This window comes from Nicotiana attenuata, unplaced genomic scaffold (genome assembly GCF_001879085.1).
Source record: "Nicotiana attenuata strain UT unplaced genomic scaffold, NIATTr2, whole genome shotgun sequence".
Lineage (NCBI taxonomy): Eukaryota > Viridiplantae > Streptophyta > Magnoliopsida > Solanales > Solanaceae > Nicotiana > Nicotiana attenuata.
In genome coordinates, this window is record NW_017670409.1 from 715,350 (window position 1) to 735,573 (window position 20,224).

At 42.9% G+C, this 20,224-nt stretch overlaps 2 protein-coding genes across 2 annotated transcripts; one reads left to right on the forward strand and one right to left on the reverse strand.

Annotated features, from left to right (window-relative positions):
* The first annotated feature begins 4,698 nt into the window (after positions 1–4,698).
* LOC109239026 lies at positions 4,699–8,316 on the forward strand. The gene is made up of 6 exons (XM_019405530.1): positions 4,699–4,920; positions 4,975–5,212; positions 5,276–5,405; positions 6,467–6,493; positions 7,623–7,828; positions 8,141–8,316. The coding sequence occupies exons 1-6, from the start codon at positions 4,699–4,701 to the stop codon at positions 8,314–8,316; spliced, it is 999 nt and encodes a 332-aa protein (XP_019261075.1).
* A 7,332-nt stretch (positions 8,317–15,648) lies between these two features.
* LOC109239027 (uncharacterized mitochondrial protein AtMg00810-like) lies at positions 15,649–16,968 on the reverse strand. The gene is made up of 2 exons (XM_019405531.1): positions 16,775–16,968; positions 15,649–16,303 (listed from the first exon to the last, which is right to left on the reverse strand). Exons 1-2 carry the CDS (start codon positions 16,966–16,968, stop codon positions 15,649–15,651), a joined length of 849 nt encoding a protein of 282 aa, XP_019261076.1.
* Between the last annotated feature and the right edge of the window lie 3,256 nt (positions 16,969–20,224).

The window sequence follows — 20,224 nt, forward strand, 5'->3', positions numbered from 1 at the left end:
CGGGGAGACATCATCAGAGCATTGGTCACATGCTGGGACCCGGCACATAACGTCTTCCATTTCTTGGACTTTGAGCTAACTCCGACACTAGAGGAAATAGCCGGCTACATCGGAAAAGATGAGGTTCCTTTAAGGCATAAGTACTTAGTGGCCCCAAGAACTGTAGCTGTGCACAGATTCTTAGACTCACTGAAAATAAGCAGGACGGTCCACAACGCAGATTTGGCAAGCGGCTTTTGTACTCCACACTTCATATATCACAGATATGGCCACATAGGAGGTTTCAACAACCCGAAAAACAAGATATGTAGCAAAGGGAACCGCCAAAAATGGGAGGAGCACAGACGTTTTGCTTTTATGGTAGTTTTTCTGGGGCTTGTGGTATTTCCAAGGAGAGACGGAAACATTGACATAAAAATAGCCGGGGTCGTCAGCACTCTACTCACTCAAGCCAAAAGCACTCTTGCGCCCATGATATTAGCCGAAATCTTCCGCGCTCTTACAGCCTGCAAAGCCGGGGGAGACTTCTTCGAGGGGTGCAATCTATTGTTGCAAATGTGGATGACCGAACACTTGTGCCGTCGTCCTCAATTCCTGAGTTATGGGTCTACAAAGAAGACATGTATAGAAGAGTTTTACACAAGGATTAAGGGGATCAGCTTGCCCGAGGGATTCACGGGCTGGACTTCATACTTTCGGTCTCTCACTGCTAGTCAAATAGAGTGGACATTTGGATGGTTGCCTGTCGATGAAATCATATATATGCCAGCAACGGGGCCGCACTTCCTTTTGATGGGTCTTAAGAGCATCCAGCCTTATGCCCCGTATCGGGTTTTAAGGCAACTCGGGAGGTGCCAAATAGTGCCAAAAGACGGCGATTTTAGTGCTCAGGTAGTTGAAATTAGCCCTGACGGACAATTCCCTGAAGCAAGAGTCCGCCAGATCTGGAATGAATGCCAATACTTAAAAGCGGATACTTGCGTACAGGATCGGGCCAAAGGCAAAGTGTCGCCAGGATACCTTGCTTGGTATAGGAGAGAATATAAGCATGAAAGGCCAGCTAAAAGACCTCACATCCGGGAGTTTGTCGAGTCATCGCAAGAACAGTGGGCTTGGTTAGCTAAAGAAAATGAGTACAGGGCCCGCATAGGAGCATTGGAAAAACAGGTCCAAGACCTCCGGTTTGAAAATAGCGTGCAAGCCGCGGCTGATGAGGGTGAGAGAAAGAAGTTGGCCAAAGAGAATGAAGCCTTACGAGCCCAAATCCAAAAGATGAAGTTAGCGGCCGAAATTGGACTATAATTAGGCCCTAAAGAACCACATTTTTGTATAGCTTTTACGGTAAAAAGTGATAACCAAATGCTCTGATTAGTGCTTTTCATGCTTTGCATGCTATATCCAATAAAAGAAGTTTGTGGAGTACTTTTGGGATCAATTACGGAGAAAAGGAGGCCAATCATACAATATCCACAAAGTGCACCAAGCAAAGGGACAAAGCCAGAACTGAAGCTGGTCTGCCGTTGTCCGGGCGTAACCGCGGTAGGACCGCGACAGAACAGTGCTGCAGATTCTGAAGGCCATTCTGGCCGCAGTCCTGGCGTAACCGCGGTAGGACCGTGGCAGGACGCGGAAAGTTCAGGGACCAAAGTGTCAATTCGGGGAAACTTGGTGTAAAACCCTTATAAGATGTAGAAAATCACCCACAATAGAGGAGGCTTAGTTCGGAGATTACTATTGGAAGATGAACAAGTGTGAGAGATCACCCAAAACATCATAGTTTTTTATTCTCTTCTATTTTTATTACAATTCTTCCATTATGAATAATCTATTGGTTTTATCTTCCATTGTCATGAGTAGCTAGATACTTTAACCTAAGGTTTTGGTGAAACTCGTTGGGGATGACTTGGTTGTTATATTAATATATTTGGAATTGGTTGTTAATCTCTATTTGTTCATCTATGTTTCGATTGTGGTTAGTTGAAGGGGCCCTCAATTATCCGTCCCTATTTAGTATGTATTTGCTTGAGAGAGAGTGCATATTTAGGTAGTTGTTTGAACAACATCACTCCCGGAGTATAGACGAGAGTCATAACCGAGGGTTTAGAGGTTGGTTTAGAGATAACGATACCTCGGGTGCAATCTAAGTGAACTGTTTTGTGAATCTACCTAACGTAACTTAAGAAAGTGCGTCTAGTAAATTATCATAATTGCTTGAGAAAGATTTATGATAGCTAGAGCGTTCATGATTGAAAGAGACAACTAAGTCTGAGTTATAATACATATTCAACCAAGGAAATTAACAACGGGGGAAACCATTAGCTTAGATCTTATCCAATTATATACAAGCAAGCTTAGTTAACTTCCAGCTTTATTTACTTTCAGTTTAGTTGTTAGATATATCATCAATTGTGAAGTACAAAGTTTGGGAAAATTGACTGTGTGAATCTAGTAAATCTGACAGAGTAATTGATAGGTTAATTCTCTGTGGTTCGACTCTGGGCAGAAATACCCAGACTATATTTGCAACGTCCGTGTGTGTCTTTTTATAAGGCATAGTTTGGCGCTATCAAATTTTGGCGCCGTTGCCGGGGACTTAACGGTGTTATCAATTACAATTGAAAGAAGTACAAAAATTCTTAGTGTAGTCAGTTTTCTCTATACCCAATCTGTTCATTGAAATTCTAATGTTTGAACTCTTGTGAAAATTAGGTGTATGCCTAGAAGTTCCTCAAGGACTAGAGAACTACTAGAAGGACTTTCAGACCCCGAGAAAATATTCAGGGCATTGAATCATGCTAACAAGAGGCTGCAACAATCACATCAGTCATACCAGCTCGAATTTAACATGGGTGACGCAGAAAACAACATTGGAAACGTTGGGGATCTGCCGGCAAACCCCGACGTAAGAGTAGTGTCACCCCTTGTGCCCGAAGCTGCACTTTATGACTGGGCACAACCCACAACTGATAACTTGGCCACTGCCATAGTTGTGCCCGCAATTCAAGCGGAGACCTTCCAGATAACCAACAACATGCTGCATCTACTGCAGAATAAAGGATTGTTCTCCGGATCACACATTGAAGACCCTCAGCAACACCTGAAATTTTTTTTGTCAATTTGTGTGACCCAAAGGCAGCCAAATATGACCCCGGAAGCTATCAAGATGCTCCTGTTCCCGTTCTCTGTGACCGGGAAAGCTCAGACTTGGTTAAATTCGCTCCCTATCAATTCCATTGCCACCTGGGAGGAATTAGTCAAGCAGTTTCTGAACAAGTTCTATCCACCAAACAAGACTGCAAGACAGATTGATGAAATATTGCGGTTTAAGCAGCAGCCGACTGAGTCCTTGCAAGAAACTTGGGAAAGATTTAAAGGAATGATAGTGAAGTGTCCTCACCATGGCATTCCAGACCAGATGCTCGGCCAGAGATTCTACATAGGGCTAGCTGACCATTTAAAAGCAAATGTGGATGCTTCAGCGGGAGGTGCATTATTGAGTACGACATTCACCGAGTGCAAAATCCTTCTTGACAAGATGTCACAAAATTCGGGGTGGATGACTAGAGCTACAACACTGGCACCCATAGTGCACTCAGTTCCTCTTGACCCAAACAATTCACATGCAGAGAATATGGCCACACTTATGACCCAGATGAGCATATTAACAAAGAAGATTGATGAGATGGGCACAAAACAGGTGCACATTGTTGATACAACAAATGGAGGACTGTGTACACCTTGTATTAATCAGTCTTATGTGTGTTCATGGAGAGGAGAAGGCGAAAATCAAGGGGCAAGGGAAGATATGAATTATGTCAACAACTATGGGGGGCAGAGAGAGGGAGCACAGCAATGGAGACCGCAGCAAAATCAGCAGTACAGGCCTAATATGCAACAGCCTGGGGGTATGCACCCTCAAAACCAATTAGTGCCAGTACCATATCAGAAACCACAGGGCTATCCACAGCAAAATCAGCAACAATTAGTTTATCAACCGCCTCCTCAGCAGCAAGATAACAATATGGTGGAAATCAGGGGTATGCTTCAGCAACTCATTGGGACAAATAATAAAGTGCAGGAAAAATTGGCAGTGCATGATTCAGCCATAAAGAACATAGAAACGCACTGGGACAGCTGTCCATGGCTTTGAACAACCGTCCTCAGGGAACCTTGCCTGCAGACACTAACATAAACCCCAAGGAGCAAAACCCAAATCAGCTGATGGCAGTAAGTCTCCGGAATGGGAGAGATTTAGATAGAGAACAGGAGAATCTACAAGCCAGGAATGAGAGTACGACAGTCGCTCCAGTTCCGTTAGAGGTGGAGGATCCAACAGAGCTTACTGAAGTGGTGGTTGAGCAGAGTCAGGAGAAAGAAAAGATGAATGAGCAAGCTGCAGAACAGGTGGCACCTCTTGTGCCAGAAAATTCCAACATAGAGAAGCCAGCAAGCAATGCACAAAGGGTGATACCTGCACCCTTCCCTCAGAGACTGGTTAAACAAAAGAAGGAAGTTCAATACAAGAAATTTATGGAGATGCTGCGTCAGATTTAGTTGAATATTCCTTTGATGGATGCTTTGAGGGAGATGCCCGGTTATGCAAAGATGATGAAAGATTTAATGTCACGAAAGTTTGATTTTCAGGATCTTTCCACTGTGACCCTCACACAGACCTGCAGCGCAGTAGTGACAAGACCGATGGCTCAAAAGATGTCTGATCCAGGTAGTTTCACTATTCCGTGCACAATTGGGAGCTACGCCTTTGCAAAGGCCTTATGTGATCTGGGGGCCAGCATAAATCTGATGCCACTGGCTGTGTACACTAAATTGGGCATCGGCAGAGCTAGACCGACTTCTATGCTGCTACAGCTGGCTGATCGCACGGTGAAAAGGCCAATTGGTATTCTTGATGATGTGTTGGTGCAAGTGGGGAAGTTTGTGTTCCCAGCAGACTTTGTTATCGTGGACTGCCAGGCAGATGAGGAGATACCTCTCATTCTGGGTAGACCATTTTTGGCGACTGGCAGAGCACTGATCGATTGTGAGATTGGGGAACTAAAAATGAGACCGAACGATGAAGAAGTCATATTCAATGTTCAGCAATCTATGAGAAGACCCAGCGAATATGCTAATTGCTCTTTAGTGGATGCAGTAGATGTGATTCTGCAAGAGGACGACGCGACCCTGGCTGTGAATGACCCATTGGATGCATGTCTGAAAAATCTAGAAGAGATGGATGGTGAAGGGTTAGCTGAATGGGTCATGGCACTTGAAGGCCGAGGATTCTGGACAAGGGAACCTCAATTTGAGTCCCTTGAATTAGAAAAAAGGGCTACACCTCCAGCAAAGCCATCAATAGAAGAACCACCCAAACTGGAGCTAAAGCCACTCCCAAATCACCTCAGGTATGTGTTCTTGGGCCTGATTCGACCTTGCCTGTTATTATATCATCCGGTTTGCTAGATGTGCAGGTAGAACGACTCTTACAGGTACTGCAAGAAAACAAGACTGCCATTGGCTGGACCATGGCAGACATAAAGGGTATCAGCCCAGCCTTTTGTATGCATAAGATTCTCCTGGAAGAGGGGCACAAACCTTCCAGGGAACATCAGCAAAGGCTGAACCCAAACATGAAAGAGATTGTAAAGAAGGAAGTAATAAAATGGCTAGATGCGGGAATCATCTTCCCCATCTCTGATAGTAATTGGGTCAGCCCTGTCCAATATGTGCTGAAAAAGGGGGGAATGACTGTTGTGAAAAATGACAACAATGAGTTGATCTCAACTCGTACAGTCACAGGGTGGCTAATTTGCATGGATTACCGGAAATTGAACACCGCCACCCAAAAGGACCACTTTCCCTTACCTTTCATTGACCAAATGTTGGACAGGCTGGCCGGAAGATCGCACTTTTGTTTCTTGGATGGATATTCGGGGTACAATCAGATATCAATAGCCCCCGAAGATAGAGAGAAAACATCTTTCACCTGTCCGTATGGCATCTTTGCCTTTCGGAGAATGCCCTTTGGGCTTTGCAATGCACCAGCGACTTTTCAACGGTGCATGTTAGCCATCTTCACAGATATGGTGGAGGATATTATGGAAGTCTTTATGGATGATTTCTCCGTGGTGGGAGATTCATTCGAAGACTGTCCTCACAACTTAAGCAGAGTGCTCAAAATATGTGTGGAGACAAACTTAGTGCTAAACTGGGAGAAGTGCCATTTTATGGTACAAGAAGGGATAGTCCTGGGACATCGAGTGTCCAAAAAAGGAATTGAGGTTGACCATGCTAAGGTTGACGTGATTGAAAAGCTACCACCGCCCACTTCCGTCAAGGCGGTGAGAAGCTTTCTTGGGCACGCCGGGTGCTACCGGTATTTCATAAAAGATTTTTCCAAAATTGCTAACCCATTATGCAAACTCCTTGAAAAGGATCAGCCCTTTGTGTTTTCTAATGATTGCAGGTTGGCATTTGAGGAACTGAATAAGAGGTTGGTAACTGCACCCATCATTGTTGCACCCCACTGGGAGCAACACCCACTGGGAGCAACCACTGGGAGCTCATGTGCGACGCAAACGATTATGCTATAGGAGCAGTCTTGGGGCAGGGAAAAGATAAGCTGATGCATCCAATTTATTACGCAAGCAGAACGCTAAGCGGTGTACAGCTCAACTACACTGTGATGGAGAAGGAGATGTTAGCGGTGGTGTTTGCTTTTGACAAGTTCCGATCATATCTGATTGGTTCCAAGGTAATTGTATACATTGACTATGTAGCTCTTAGGTACCTAATTGAGAAGAAGGAGTCCAAGCCGCGCCTAATTCGTTGGGTGCTGCTGTTGCAAGAATTCGACCTCGAAATTCATGACCGTAAGGGCACAGAAAATCAAGTCGCTGATCATCTATCACGACTTGAAGGAGCTGGAAAATCAGTCGAGGTCGAAGAGATTCTGGAAACCTTTCCAGATGAGCAGCTGCTCGCAGCTACTTTGGAAGATGCGCCATGGTATGCAGATTTTGCAAACTACTTGGCCTGCGGTATAGTTCCATATGACCTTTCATCTGTCCTAAAGAAAAAGTTCTTTCGTGATTGCCGCATGTATTATTGGGACGAGCCTCATTTGTTTAGAATATGTGTTGATAATATTATCCGGAGGTGTGTCCCCGAGATAGAACAATTTTCAATTTTGCAGGCTTGTCACGCATCAGCATACGCCATATGCGAGGACATTATGGAGGGGTCAGGACAGCTGCGAAAGTGCTAGAGGCCGGATTCTTTTGGCCAACTGTGTTTAGAGATGCACACCTCTGGGTCAAGGGCTGCAATGAATGCCAGCGGACGGGAAACATTTCCCGTCGCCATGAGATACCAATGAACCCGATTCAAGAGGTAGAGGTGTTTGATGTTTCGGGGATTGACTTTATGGGTCCGTTTGTCAGCTCATTTGGCAATAAGTACATCCTTGTTGTTGTGGACTACGTGTCTAAATGGGTAGAGGCTGCAGCGTTGCCCACTAATGATGCAAGAGTGGTGGTAGGATTTCTGAAAAAGAACATATTCACAAGGTTTGGGACACCAAGAGCGATCATCAGTGACGGGGGCACTCACTTCTGTAATAGAGCCTTCGAGAAACTACTTGCAAAATATGATGTACGCCACAAGGTGGCCACCCCTTACCATCCGCAAACCAGTGGGCAGGTTGAAGTGTCCAACAGGGAGATAAAAAGTATACTAACCAAGACGGTGAATGCCACAGGAATTGATTGGGCAAAGAAGCTTGATGACGCACTTTGGGCCTGCAAAACTGCGTTCAAAACACCAATAGGTATGTCGCCATACAAGTTGGTATTTGGGGAAGGCCTGTCACCTGCCTGTCGAGCTAGAACATCGAGCTTGGTGGGCACTAAAGCAATTGAACATGAATCCTGACGCAGCTGGACAAAATCGACTGACAGAGTTGCATGAGCTGGAAGAATTTGGATATCAAGCCTTTGAAAGCACGAGGCTATCAAGGAAAGAATGAAGAAGATGCATGATAAACACATTGTGGACAGGGATTTCAAACCCGGTGATAAGGTATTACTGTATTATTCAAGATTGAGATTGTTTTCGGGTAAGTTAAAGTCCCGATGATCAGGACCATTTAGAGTAGTACAAATGTTCCCATCTGGAGCTGTGGAGATAACAAGTGAGAACGGCACCAACACCTTCAAGGTTAATGGGCAAAGACTTAAAATGTATGTGGGAGTGGATGAACTGAAAGAGTTGTCTGTGGTACATCTCGATGAACCAAAAAGGTTGAGCGATTCTTAATTGCGCTCGTGCTGCGTCGTGCCCCGACATTAAATCAGGCACTTCATTGGAGGCAACCCACGATAGTATAATTTCTAACATATTGTATATATGCAGGATAGTGCGGAGGACTTTGCATCACGAGCCTAGGCATAACATGGGTAAGGTAGGCATTAAAAGAGGTAAAAATAGTGCCTAAGGGGCAAAACAATGAAAAGAACCCCGAAATTGGCATCCAGGAACAGGCCCAGACCGCGGTCACGGCGTAACTGCAGTAGGAACGTGGTCAGAGATCCTCTCTGATGAAGGTTCACCGCGGTCACGGTGTAACCGCGGTAGGTCAGAGCGGGCCCAGGTACATCTGCAGAAATTCTTTTAATTTTTTTCCCTCTCTTTTCCTCCTTTAATTAACCTAACCTAACCCCACCCTCCCCATAACACCCGCCTATTCTCTCCTCTTCTCTCATCTTCTCTCCTCTTTCTTCTTTCTTCTTCTTCCCAATACCCAAAGCCCCCATTTTTATTCCTTCTTCTTCTTCCTTTCCTCCAACCAAATCCACCACCCCACTGACCCATACACAACTTTCTCTTCTCCCATATACAACCCCCTTGCCAAAACCGCACCCCCTACCTCTCCAAAACACCCCCAAAGCTGTCCCTCTTCACTTTTTCCCCAAGACTCCGCTGTAATTTTCAAGTACTATGGTCCGAAAGAAGCGTAGAAATACGGAAAGCACTTCCGTATTGCCGACGTATGATGCCACCCGGTTCGAGTCACATGAGGCAGAGGACAGGTTTCATGCTAAAGCTACAAAAAGCTTTGTCCCTAAGATTGCTATTGACAGGGATGCCCTCCGTGTAGAAAAACCGGACATGTACGAGGAAATCAGACGGAGGGGGATGGAGTTCTTGTTCGAGGAACCTGAAACGGCCAATCCAATGATGGTCCGGGAGTTCTATGCGAACTGCCCGGAACATATGTGTCGTTCTGTGATTGTGCGGGGAAAAGTGGTAGATGCTTCATTACTGAAGATTCGCCAGGTCTTGCAGCTGCCTCCGTTCACTGGTGAAACTGATTATTACCACCACTCCCCAGGGGTCGATTGGGACACTCTGATTGAGACAATATGCTTAGGGGGACGGCCAGTCTGGATACAGGAGTACATGACCCTTCATTCCAGGTCGTTCACATAGGAGGCTAAGTGCTGGTTTACCATTATTTGCAGCAGGTTATTGCCCACGGGCAACACGTCAGATGTGAACAGCTTACGAGCTCTATTGGTTTGGTGCTTCGTAACCAAGAAGGACTTTGATGTAGCGAAACTCATTGGAGATGAAATGTTCCTTCGGTCACCTCTGATATCTAAGGGGTTTTACTTCCCGTCACTTGTGATGAGGTTATGTCTGTTGGCTGATGTCCCCGCCAGTCCTACGGATGGAACTGTGGCCACAAGAGCAGCATTCAGAGCTGCGAAGATCACAGTGGGCAGAGATGCACCCACACCCATTGAGCTTGACGACGATGATGATGCCCCAGCACCCATGGCACCACCCAGGAGATCTTATGATGTAGCCGGATCCTCTCGGCGACCCCAGACTGGGGTGGGGTTCTCTAGATCACACTCTAGCCGACCCAGGTTGCCTTCTTTGGAGGAAGAGGTGGCAGAACTTCGCACCTCGGTAGATGGCCTGCATGTACGTTTGGATGCCATGTCTAGACGATAGGCCAGGTCTGAGAGCCGGATGATGGCTTGGTTCCGCGCTATAGGGAGGGCTTGTAAAATGGACCTCAACACCGTCTCCGACTCCGAGTTATGACCAGGGAAGTTTTCTTACCCTTCTGCACTTTATTTGTTTTATGACATGGGGACATGCCATATTCTTTTTGTGTGGGGTGGGAGACTTGATTTAGTGTTGTGTATTGTTAGTGTATATATGCATTAAGTATGTTGTAGTTCTGTGCCTCTGTTTTTGTGCATAATTGTTTGGACTTATCTTAGATGTCACTGACTTGGCCCAACGACGGACACTTGTCGACGGGTTTCTTGAGGGCTAAGGTCGGATAAAAAAAATCTAGAAAATGTAGGAGACTCTTTCTGATGACGGACCACTTAGACAGTATTCTTGAGGGAAGTAGTCTAATAATTAAAAAAAAGCCAAAAAGATTTTATTTATTTATTTTATTTTCTTTTTAGGTAGTGTAGTAATTCCCCCTTGGTTTTTCTGTTGACCATGGTTCTTTTCCAAGGGCTTTTCTTGAACCGGGTTAGGTAGATTTTTCTTTAATATTTTTTAGGGCCCTTAGGACTCTCTTGGGCTAAGATGGGTGAGGGCAAGAATGCATCCCGTAGTGTACATACCTGCAAATAACTAAAACGAACTTGAGGGTGCGACGTCTAGGCTCACTTGTAGACTCTTAATCTTATGCCTTAATTTTGCACACCTTGTCTTACTTGAACGCTCACGTGAGTGTGTTGACAAACTAATTCGGAATGAGTTACATGCCAAGTGTGTGTGAGGTAATACATGTATTCTGTGCTTGCATGCGATACCTAGAACTTGACCTGTGTGTGTGCAAAGCGAAATAGAAGTTGTTTGGTCTTAGAGATGATTTAGGCATTTCTTTGTGTGTCCTATATAATTATGAATCCACCTGTACATATTACCATAGTTAACCCCTTCGAGCCTGAAGCCTGTTTCTTTGATAACCTTACAATAACCTACATCCCTGTGTTTGAATAGCTTGACTTTTTGAACCTTTACCTCCTAGAAGCACTTGAATCGTTAAAGATCATATAAAAGTCAAAGTGTGGGGTGGTAATGGAGTGGGAAAAGGAAAATCAGGAAAATACTTGAATGGTGCAATGGTTCTTAAAAAAAATTTGAATAATAGAAGAAGGACCTTGTAAATAGGTGGTCCTAAAATATTGAATGGCAAGAAAAAGCCAGTTGCACCTAGGAAAAGTGGGGGGTAGCTTATGAAACAAGTGTGGAAGAATGACTGGGCTGAACATGGAAATTGGAATAAGGGGAACTATTGTATTAAAAGTGCTTAGGGAGGTTAGTCACTATACCAACCAAATGAAGCCCAATTGATCTTAGACTGAACAACTCGATTAGTAGAGTATTACACTAAGGGCAAGCTTATGGTGTATCTGTGTGTCATGTGAATGTTCTTGCTGAGAGTGAGTGAATTCGTTCTATCTATAGTTCTTTGTTGTTTGATTTTATGTGTGTGGAACTTCTCTAAAAAATGTGATGTGAGGGCATGTAACTCCGGAAGAAAAAGCAAGTCTTCACCTCTGTTTAGAGTACATAGAGTAAGCACGAGTGTGGCATGGCATTAGAGTCTTCACTTGAGGTGTGGCTGTTGCACTGCTTAGGTTGTTCTTTTATAATGGCGGGTGTGACATAAATAGGGTAACGCATCAAACGATTAGGCCTAGAAGTGTGGTTCAACTTGCTCGAGGACGAGCAAAGATTTAAGTGTGGGGTGTTGATAATAGGTAAATTAGACTATAATTAGGCCCTAAAGAACCACATTTTTGTATAGCTTTTACGGTAAAAAGTGATAACAAAATGCTCTGATTAGTGCTTTTCATGCTTTGCAGGCTATATCCAATAAAAGAAGTCTGTGGAGTACTTTTGGGATCAATTACGGAGAAAAGGAGGCCAATCATACAATATCCACAAAGTGCATCAAGCGAAGGGACAAAACCAGAACTGAAGCTGGTCTGCCGCTGTCCGGGCGTAACCGCAGTAGGACCGCGGCAGAACACTGCTACAGATTCTGAAGGCCACTCTGGCCGCGGTCCTGGCATAACCGCGGTAGGACCGCGGAAGGACGCGTAAACTTCAGGGACCAAAGTGCAAAACACGGGATTTTAAGTCCTAAACCCTATATTAAACGAAGGAAGCCGGCCAAGAAAGAGGAGAATGATTTTTGGAAGTGAAAACATCAGAAGGAAGGGCAAGAGGCAAGGAGGATCATTGGGCATCAATCTTTAATCTTCTTCTTTGTTCTTTTACCTTTGAATATGAATTCTTTTGTAATTTTTGTTATTTTCATGAGTAGCTAACTTTTCTAATCTAAGGTTTTGGTGGAACCCGTTGGGGATGAATTTATTGTGATGTTAATATTGTTTTGATTGGTTGTTAATCTCTATTTGTTCAACTACATTCTTGTTGTAGTTGATTGAAGAGCCCTCAATTAGTTGTGCCTATTTATTATGTATCTACTTGAGAGAGAGTGCATATTTAGGTAGTTGTTTGAACAACATCACTCCCGGAGTATAGACGAGAGTCATAACCGAGGGTTTAGAGGTTGGATTAGAGATAACGATACCTCGGGTGCAATCTAAGTGAACTGCAATGCGAATCTAGCTAGCGTAGCTTGAGAGAGTGCGTCTAGTAAATTATCATAATTGCTTGAGAGAGATTTATGATAGCTGGAGAGTTCATGATTGAAGATGCAGCTAAGTCAACGCTATAAGAAACATACAACCAAGGAAATCAACAACGGGGGAAACCATTACCTTAGACCTATTCCAATTGTTTACAAATCAAGCATAGTTAATTTTTAGCTGTTTATTTACTTTCAGTTTTAGTTGTTAGAATTACCATCAACTGTTATTTACAACGTTTGGGGAAGTTGATTCTATAGAATTTAGTAAGTCCAACAAAAGTAATTGATAGGTTAAGTCCCTGTGGGTTCGACTCTGGGCATAAATACTCAGATTATATTTGCAACGCCCGCGTAGTCTTTTGCGAGACTCAGTTGAGCGTGATCATATTTAAAGCACAACGATTAACAGAACACACCCATATCGAAATGAATTCATCTAGAATTAACAACATTCGGAACCTGCAAAAATCCGCTCCTTGTAATACTCGAATTCAATCATTTTTATCCAAAGCTCTCATCATAGTTTGATGCACGCCAAAACAATAAACGACAGTGGGGAATAAAGGAATACCTGAAATGAGAATTTTCCAATATATATTTCCAGAAATAGAGGATACAAGCAGAAACGAGACTTGAGGATGGACGTGAATGGAAAACCGGCTATTGAAATCTTAGACTCGACAGAAACCACGAGCTATCCTCGAACGACGACTTCGACTCCACGGTAATCCTCAATCACACTCCATTTTTGAATTAAAACCAGAAATTGAAACGAAGTAACATGAACTATTTTTCTTTTTTTTTGTTTTTGTTTTCTGATTTCTTGAAGCAACAAGAGAATAAAAACTCAAAAGCTTCTTAATTTCGCTGAAGAATTGAACAGTAAAAGAAGAAGAAACCTAATTTTCTTTTTTTTTTTCAATTTTTGTCCAGACCTCAAATATAGATCGCTCACTCTCCAATCCTCCTCCCCTCTTCTCCAAGAAACGTCCCTTATATAGACCACCTAGAAACTTCCTCTTGTTCTCCAAGAAATTCCCAAAAAAGTCCTAAAGAAAAATCCAAAAACCTCCAAAAATCATAAAATTCTCCAAAAAAAACCAAAGCTCTCTGATTCTTTTTGTGAATGATTTTGAGACAAATGGAAGGAAAGGATTGATTCATAGTCAATCCACGGCTCCCATTAATTCAAAAATCATTCTCAAAGCCACATGAAATGGGAAGAGAATGTTCTTGTTGTCAGAGGTCGTTATAGATTCGGGTGACGTGGAAGGAATATAAGAGTGGGACCATGTGCACGAGTTTGGGCGAGTGAACTCGCCTGATTCCACCGTTGAGTATTGCTTGCGAAGCAACCGCAACTCGTTTGCGAGTTTGGGTGTAGAAGCGGCGGCAGAAGGGTTTGAATGGGTGGGGCGCCGTTTGGGGGTGTTGGGATTTAGGTTTAGGGTTTGAGGAAAGATTTGGCTTATATTTATTTGGGGGAAAGATATGGGCCATTGGATTAAGGTGTTTGGATCAAGGGGTCGGTTCGGTTTGGGCGGGTCAGAGGTGGAAGTGTTTGGGCTGGCCTGACTTGGGGGGGGGGGTAATTTTGGGGCAATTGGGCCACTGAAAATGGTTGTGGCCCGATACGAAATCAAGCAAACTTTTCTCTTCTTTTCTTTTTCTTGATTTTTAGCTTAATAAAATTAATTAAAATCCTAAACTAAGTCCTACATCAAATCTAATTTGTAAGATCAAATTAATTGTCTATTTTTAACATAAAAATAATTAATTAACTTAAGACTAACATTAATAATTTGCAACTAAAAGGTAAAAATGTAAAAATGATGAATTTTTTTTTGATTTTTTTGTTTAATAATGCAATTCACTTATGTAATTAAATCCTAAATGCAATTAAGACCTAAAATGCTATACATGAAATATTTTAGACATTTTTGGTATTTTTATCATGATTTTAAAGTGTTAAATATGCAACTAAAGGTAAACAACAATTTAACAAGAAATTCCTAAAAATTCTATAAAAATTAAAATAATTAGAAAAACCTATTTTGTGAATTTTGTAGGAGTATTTTTAGTTGGGCAAAAATTATGTGCTCATGGATAAAACTGAGGAAGAACATTGAGAGTAAAATTAAATAAAGTCAACATCAGTAAATAGATATAGTTCTTCCTTGGATTACAATGTTAAGGAAATATTAATGTCACTCATATATATATATATATATATATATATATATATATATATGTCCTTTTTGTACAGATCAGATCAAATTGCAACAATTGAATGAACTCTGACGAAAATGATTGAGCTTAATAAAGTTATTATTGCATGGAGAAACTACTATATAGAGGCGAGAGACACGAAAGAATCCAACAAAGTTTTAAAAGCACAAGAGTTATGATGGAACTGTTATATATTTGCATAACTGAGATCAACTATTTATAATACAAGAGTACAATGAGCTTGGGAGAATAGGAGTCTACAAAGATAAGATAAATCTATACAGATAAGTATTTGAGTTCAAAAGGAATTATCCATTTGAGAAGTTGTTAGCCGTGATTATCTTCTATATGCCCCCGCAAGATCGGTACTGCCGGACGAAGATCGATCTTGGAAACCAACTCTGTAAACTTCTTCTTCGGCAATGGTTTTGTTAGAGCATCAACAAGTTGTTCAGCAGAGGAAGTATGGCAGACTATAATCTCTTTCTTTTCAACTTGATCACGAACGAAGTGGAAATCAATAGCAACATGTTTCATGCGACTATGAATATTGGGTTTTTGCAAAGATATATGACACCGATGTTGTCACAAAGCACTGTGGGAGTGTGCTTGAGGGGAAGATGGAGCTCATTATGCAGGTGGGTTAACCATTTGAGCTCAGCAACTGTGGAAGCAACTGCACGGTATTCAGCTTCAGTTGAGGAGCGAGCAACAGTGCGTTATATTTTGGAACTCCAGCTTATAGGTGTACGACCATGAAAAATAATGTAAGCCGACGTGGAGACACGAGAATCTGGATCACTACCCCAATCAGCATCAGAGTAAGCTGTGAGCCTGGTTGTGTCAGAATGATTAATGTGTAGTCCAAGGGTTATTGTCTGCTTCAAGTAGCGAAGAAGATGCTTGGCAGCCTGCCAATGCTTAATAGATGGAAGGTGCATAAACTGGGCAAGCCGGTTGACGGCAAATGATATGTCCGGTCTGGGGTTTTTAAGGTATTGGAGAGCACCTATTACCTGTCGATATTCCTTGGAATTTGTAGGAGGTGAACCATCATTAAGCAAGAGTGGTTCAGTTGAGGACATAGGTGTTGAGACTCCCTTTGTGTCCAGCATGTTGAAACGACTTAAAAGTTCAGCTATGAACTTACTTTGAGTGAGAAGAAGACCATTGTCAAGTGGAACAACTTCAATGTTTAAGAAAAAGTGCAAGGGGCCAAGATCCTTTAATGAGAACCTACTGCCAAGCTTGGAGATAACGTCAAGAATCTGAGAAGTTGATGGCCCAGTAATAATAATATCATCCACATAGATGAGAACATAGATCAAGGCAGTGGATGAGTTATAGATAAAGAGGGATGTGTTAGAATAAGCTCTGCGAAATCCACAAGAACATAGAAACTGCATGAGCGCATTATACCACGCGCGTGGAGCTTGACGCAAACCATAAATTGGCTTGTGAAGACGGCAGTGACGGATCTACATAGATCATTATGGGTGCTCAAGCACCCATTATCTTTGACTAGATCTAGTAGATTTACATAGACAATTAACCAAAAACTCGAATAAGTATTGAGTGAGCACCCACAACTAAACTTGTATTTCCTCTTTTTTTTATAATTTTTATTTTCGAGCACCCACGACTTCGAAATCTTGGATCCGCCACTGGAAGACGGCATACATGATTTGGATAGGTAGGATCAATGAAGCCTTGTGGTTGTTGCATGAAAATAGTTTCCTCAAGCTTACCTTATAAGAATGCGTTGTTGACGTCAAGTTGATGTAAGGGCCACTTATAAGTGATTGCCAAAGAAAGTATTAGCCGGATGGTAGTGTGTTTAACCACTGGGCTGAAGGTAGCATGAAAATCAATCCCGGGACATTGATGAAATCGTTTGGCAACAAGAAGCATTGAATGGATCCATCAGCATTGTGTTTCAAGCGAAACACCCATTTGCAACCTACAATATTTTGAGCAGTGTTAGATGGCACAAGAGTCCATGTTTTATTTCGCATAAGGGCATCGTACTCTTCACTCATAGCTTCACACCACTGGGGATATTTTTGTGCTTGTTTAACAGTGCTAGGAGTGAGGGGCAGGGAAGTAAGTGAGGAGGTAGCAAGATAGTCAAATACTTGTTTTGGCTTGAAAATGTTATTCTGGGATCTGGTAACCATACGACCTGGTGGTTGGTTTGGTTCATTGGATTGTGGTAGTAGGTGGTCTAAGTTTGAGAGGGTGTTTGAGGAGGTAGTAGGTGTAGGCGACGTAGGAGGAAGTGGCGAGGCAGAAGTGGAGATTTGGAGATCATTGGTCACGTCATTATTAGAGGCTACAGGAGCGGTAGATATGCTAGATGGAAGAGAAGAGGTTGGTGATGGAATCGAGAAGTCAGTTGGGTTATTCGGTGTAGCTTTCTGAGTGGATGACTCAAGAGAGGGAGCTTCCCAGGTAGATATTGGAGGACGAGACACGGGGTAGAAGTGTAGCAGTAGAGTGGAATGGAAAAGTGTGTTCCACAAAAACAACATGCCTAGAGATGAAGATTTTATTTGATGAAGGATCTAAGCAGACATAGTTATTTGTAGAGGAGGAGTACCCCAAGAATACACATGGAGGACTTCTTTGATCGAGCTTATGCATGCTATAGGGTCGTAACCAAGGATAGAAGAGACACCCAAATACACGTAACTTATGTGGATTTGGAGGACGATGAAACAAGGCTTGGGAAGGGGAGCTACCGTTGAGGAGGGTGTGGGTAATCGGTTGATCAGATATACTGCAGTTTGGATAGCAAGTGACCAAAATTTGAGTGGTACAGATGCATGATGAAGAATGGTAAGGGTGGTTTCAAGAATGTGTCGATGCTTGCGTTAGGCAGTGCCAACTAGTTGGGGAGTGTATGGAGGGCTCAAAAGGTGTTGAATGCCAGATTCTTGAAGAATAATTTTAAGGCCGATGTATTCACCACCTCCATAAGTGTAAAGTGTACCAATTTTAGCGGAGAAGTAGTTCTCAACAACTTTCTTAAAATTGATAAAGGTTTGAGTGACATCCGATTTGTGCTTAAGAGGAAATAGCCATGTGTATTTGGTGAAATGATCAACAAAAATGACATAAAAACGAAAATTATCAAATGATGTAATAGGAGCTGGACCCCAAACATCTGAGTAAATTATTTCAAATGGTCGATGACTAACAATAGATGTTGCACCAAATTGAAGTTGGTGACTTTTATTACAAAGGCAAGAATTGCAGAATGTAAAAGAGTTACTAAGGGACACTGGAAGCTTAAAAGAAGAGATGAAGCTCTTGGTGATACGTGGCTGCGGATGGCCAAGTCTTGCATGCCAGAGATGTAAGGTAGGAGACTGGGAAGCGACAAAGTAAGCTTGATGTGAGAGACTGGTGCATCTACTAGGCAGCTTAGTTGTTGGCCATTCAGAGAGGTCATTGTTGCTCCGTCCTTGAAGTAGTGCTGTGCAACGACCCGACCGGTCGTTTTGAGCTTCTGCACTTCGCTCGCCAGTTCTCGGGCATGACTAGCCCCGTGTGATGTATTATCACTATGTAAATCGTCGGTTTTGGTTTTCAGGGTAATCGGAATGGTTTTGGAAGAACAGTTCTCAGTTTGAAGCTTTAAATTTGAAAGGTTTGACCAAGTTTTGACTTGTTAGTAAATGATCTCGGATTGAAATTTTTATGACTTGGTTAGCTCCGTTAGGTGATTTGGGACTTAGGAGCGTGATCGGAATGTGTTTTGGAGGTCCGGAGTAGATTTAGGCTTGAATTGGCGAAATTGGAATTTTGGCATTTTCCGGTTGATAGGTGAGATTTTGATATAGGGGTCGGAATGGAATTTCGGAAGTTGCAGTAGGTTCGTTGGGTCATATGTGATGTGTGTGCGAAATTTCAGGTCATTCGGACGAGGTTTGATGCACTTTTTGATCAGAAGTGGAATTCGGAAGTTTTTGGAACCTTAGGCTTCAATCTGATGTGATTTGGTTGATTCGATGTTGTTTGAGGTGTTTTGGAGATTGGTATAAGTGTTGATAGTGGTATATGACTTGTTTGTGCTTTTGGTTGAGGTCCCGGGGGCCTCGGGGTGATATCGGATGGTTGACGGAAGATTTTGAGTTGGGTTTGGCCGCTGAAGTTTTTCTATTGCTGTCATAACTGCACCTGCGGCTAGGGGATCGTAGGTGCGGACTCGTAGAAGCGGATATGGAGCGCAGAAGCGGCCTCAGGCGAAGTGAGAGAAGGCGCAGATGCGGGATGTGACCCGCACCTGCGGGCCCGCAGATGCGGAGCCTGGGTCGCAGGTGCAGAAATGGAACTTAAGTGAGTAACCGCAGAAGCGGTGCTTTGACCGCAGAAGCGGTAGAGCAGATGCGACATTGAACCGCAGGTGCGGTTTTGCTGGGTCAGAATATATAAATTTCACCCTTCGCGATTTTGAGTGGGTTTTCACCATATTTCATTCGGGAGGAAGCTTTGGGGAGCTAATTGAAGGGGGAATTCAAGAAGGTTTCTTAGAGGTAAGGTCCTTGGTCCCTAAACTCATTTTTATGATGATTTTTAAGGTTGTAAGCTTGAATTACATGCGAAAATCAGTAGCAAATTGGAAGTTAGGGCTTGGAAATTGGAGACCTAAATCTATGGATTTGAGGGGTCGTTTGTGGTCGAATTTTGATGTATTTGATATGTATGAACTCGTGAGAGTGTAAGGATTCTAGTTTTATGACTTGTATCGGATTCCGAGATGTGGGCCCGGGGGTCGGGTTTGGTCAATTTCGAGATTCTTGATGTAAATTGGTTATTTTCGAGTGGGCTTTGTTCCCTTAGCCTATTTTGATGGTATAAATCGGTTTTGGATAGATCTGGAGCATCCGGAGGCCGATTCGAGAGGCAAAGGCATCACGGGCTAGAGTTGGTCCGGATTGAGGTAAGTAATGATTGTAAATACTATCCTGAGGGTATGAAACCCCGGATTTCACATCGTTGTGCTACTATGAGGTGACGTGCACGCTAGATGATGAGCGTGGGGTCGTGCACCGTTGGGGATTGTGACTTGGTCCATCCCGTATGACTATCAAGTCGTGTATTTTACTTGAAAACTATTTGATATTGTTATATTTTGGATAATATTATTGTGTTTGGAGCTAAATGCCGTGTCTGCGCCTTGTGCCGCTAGTTTGGACCCTTAGGGGCTTTTACTACTGTTTTTCCTCACTGTTTTTGTTTAATGTTTACACTCAGTCATGCTATGTTCTTTCTGTTTTCATAACTCGGTTT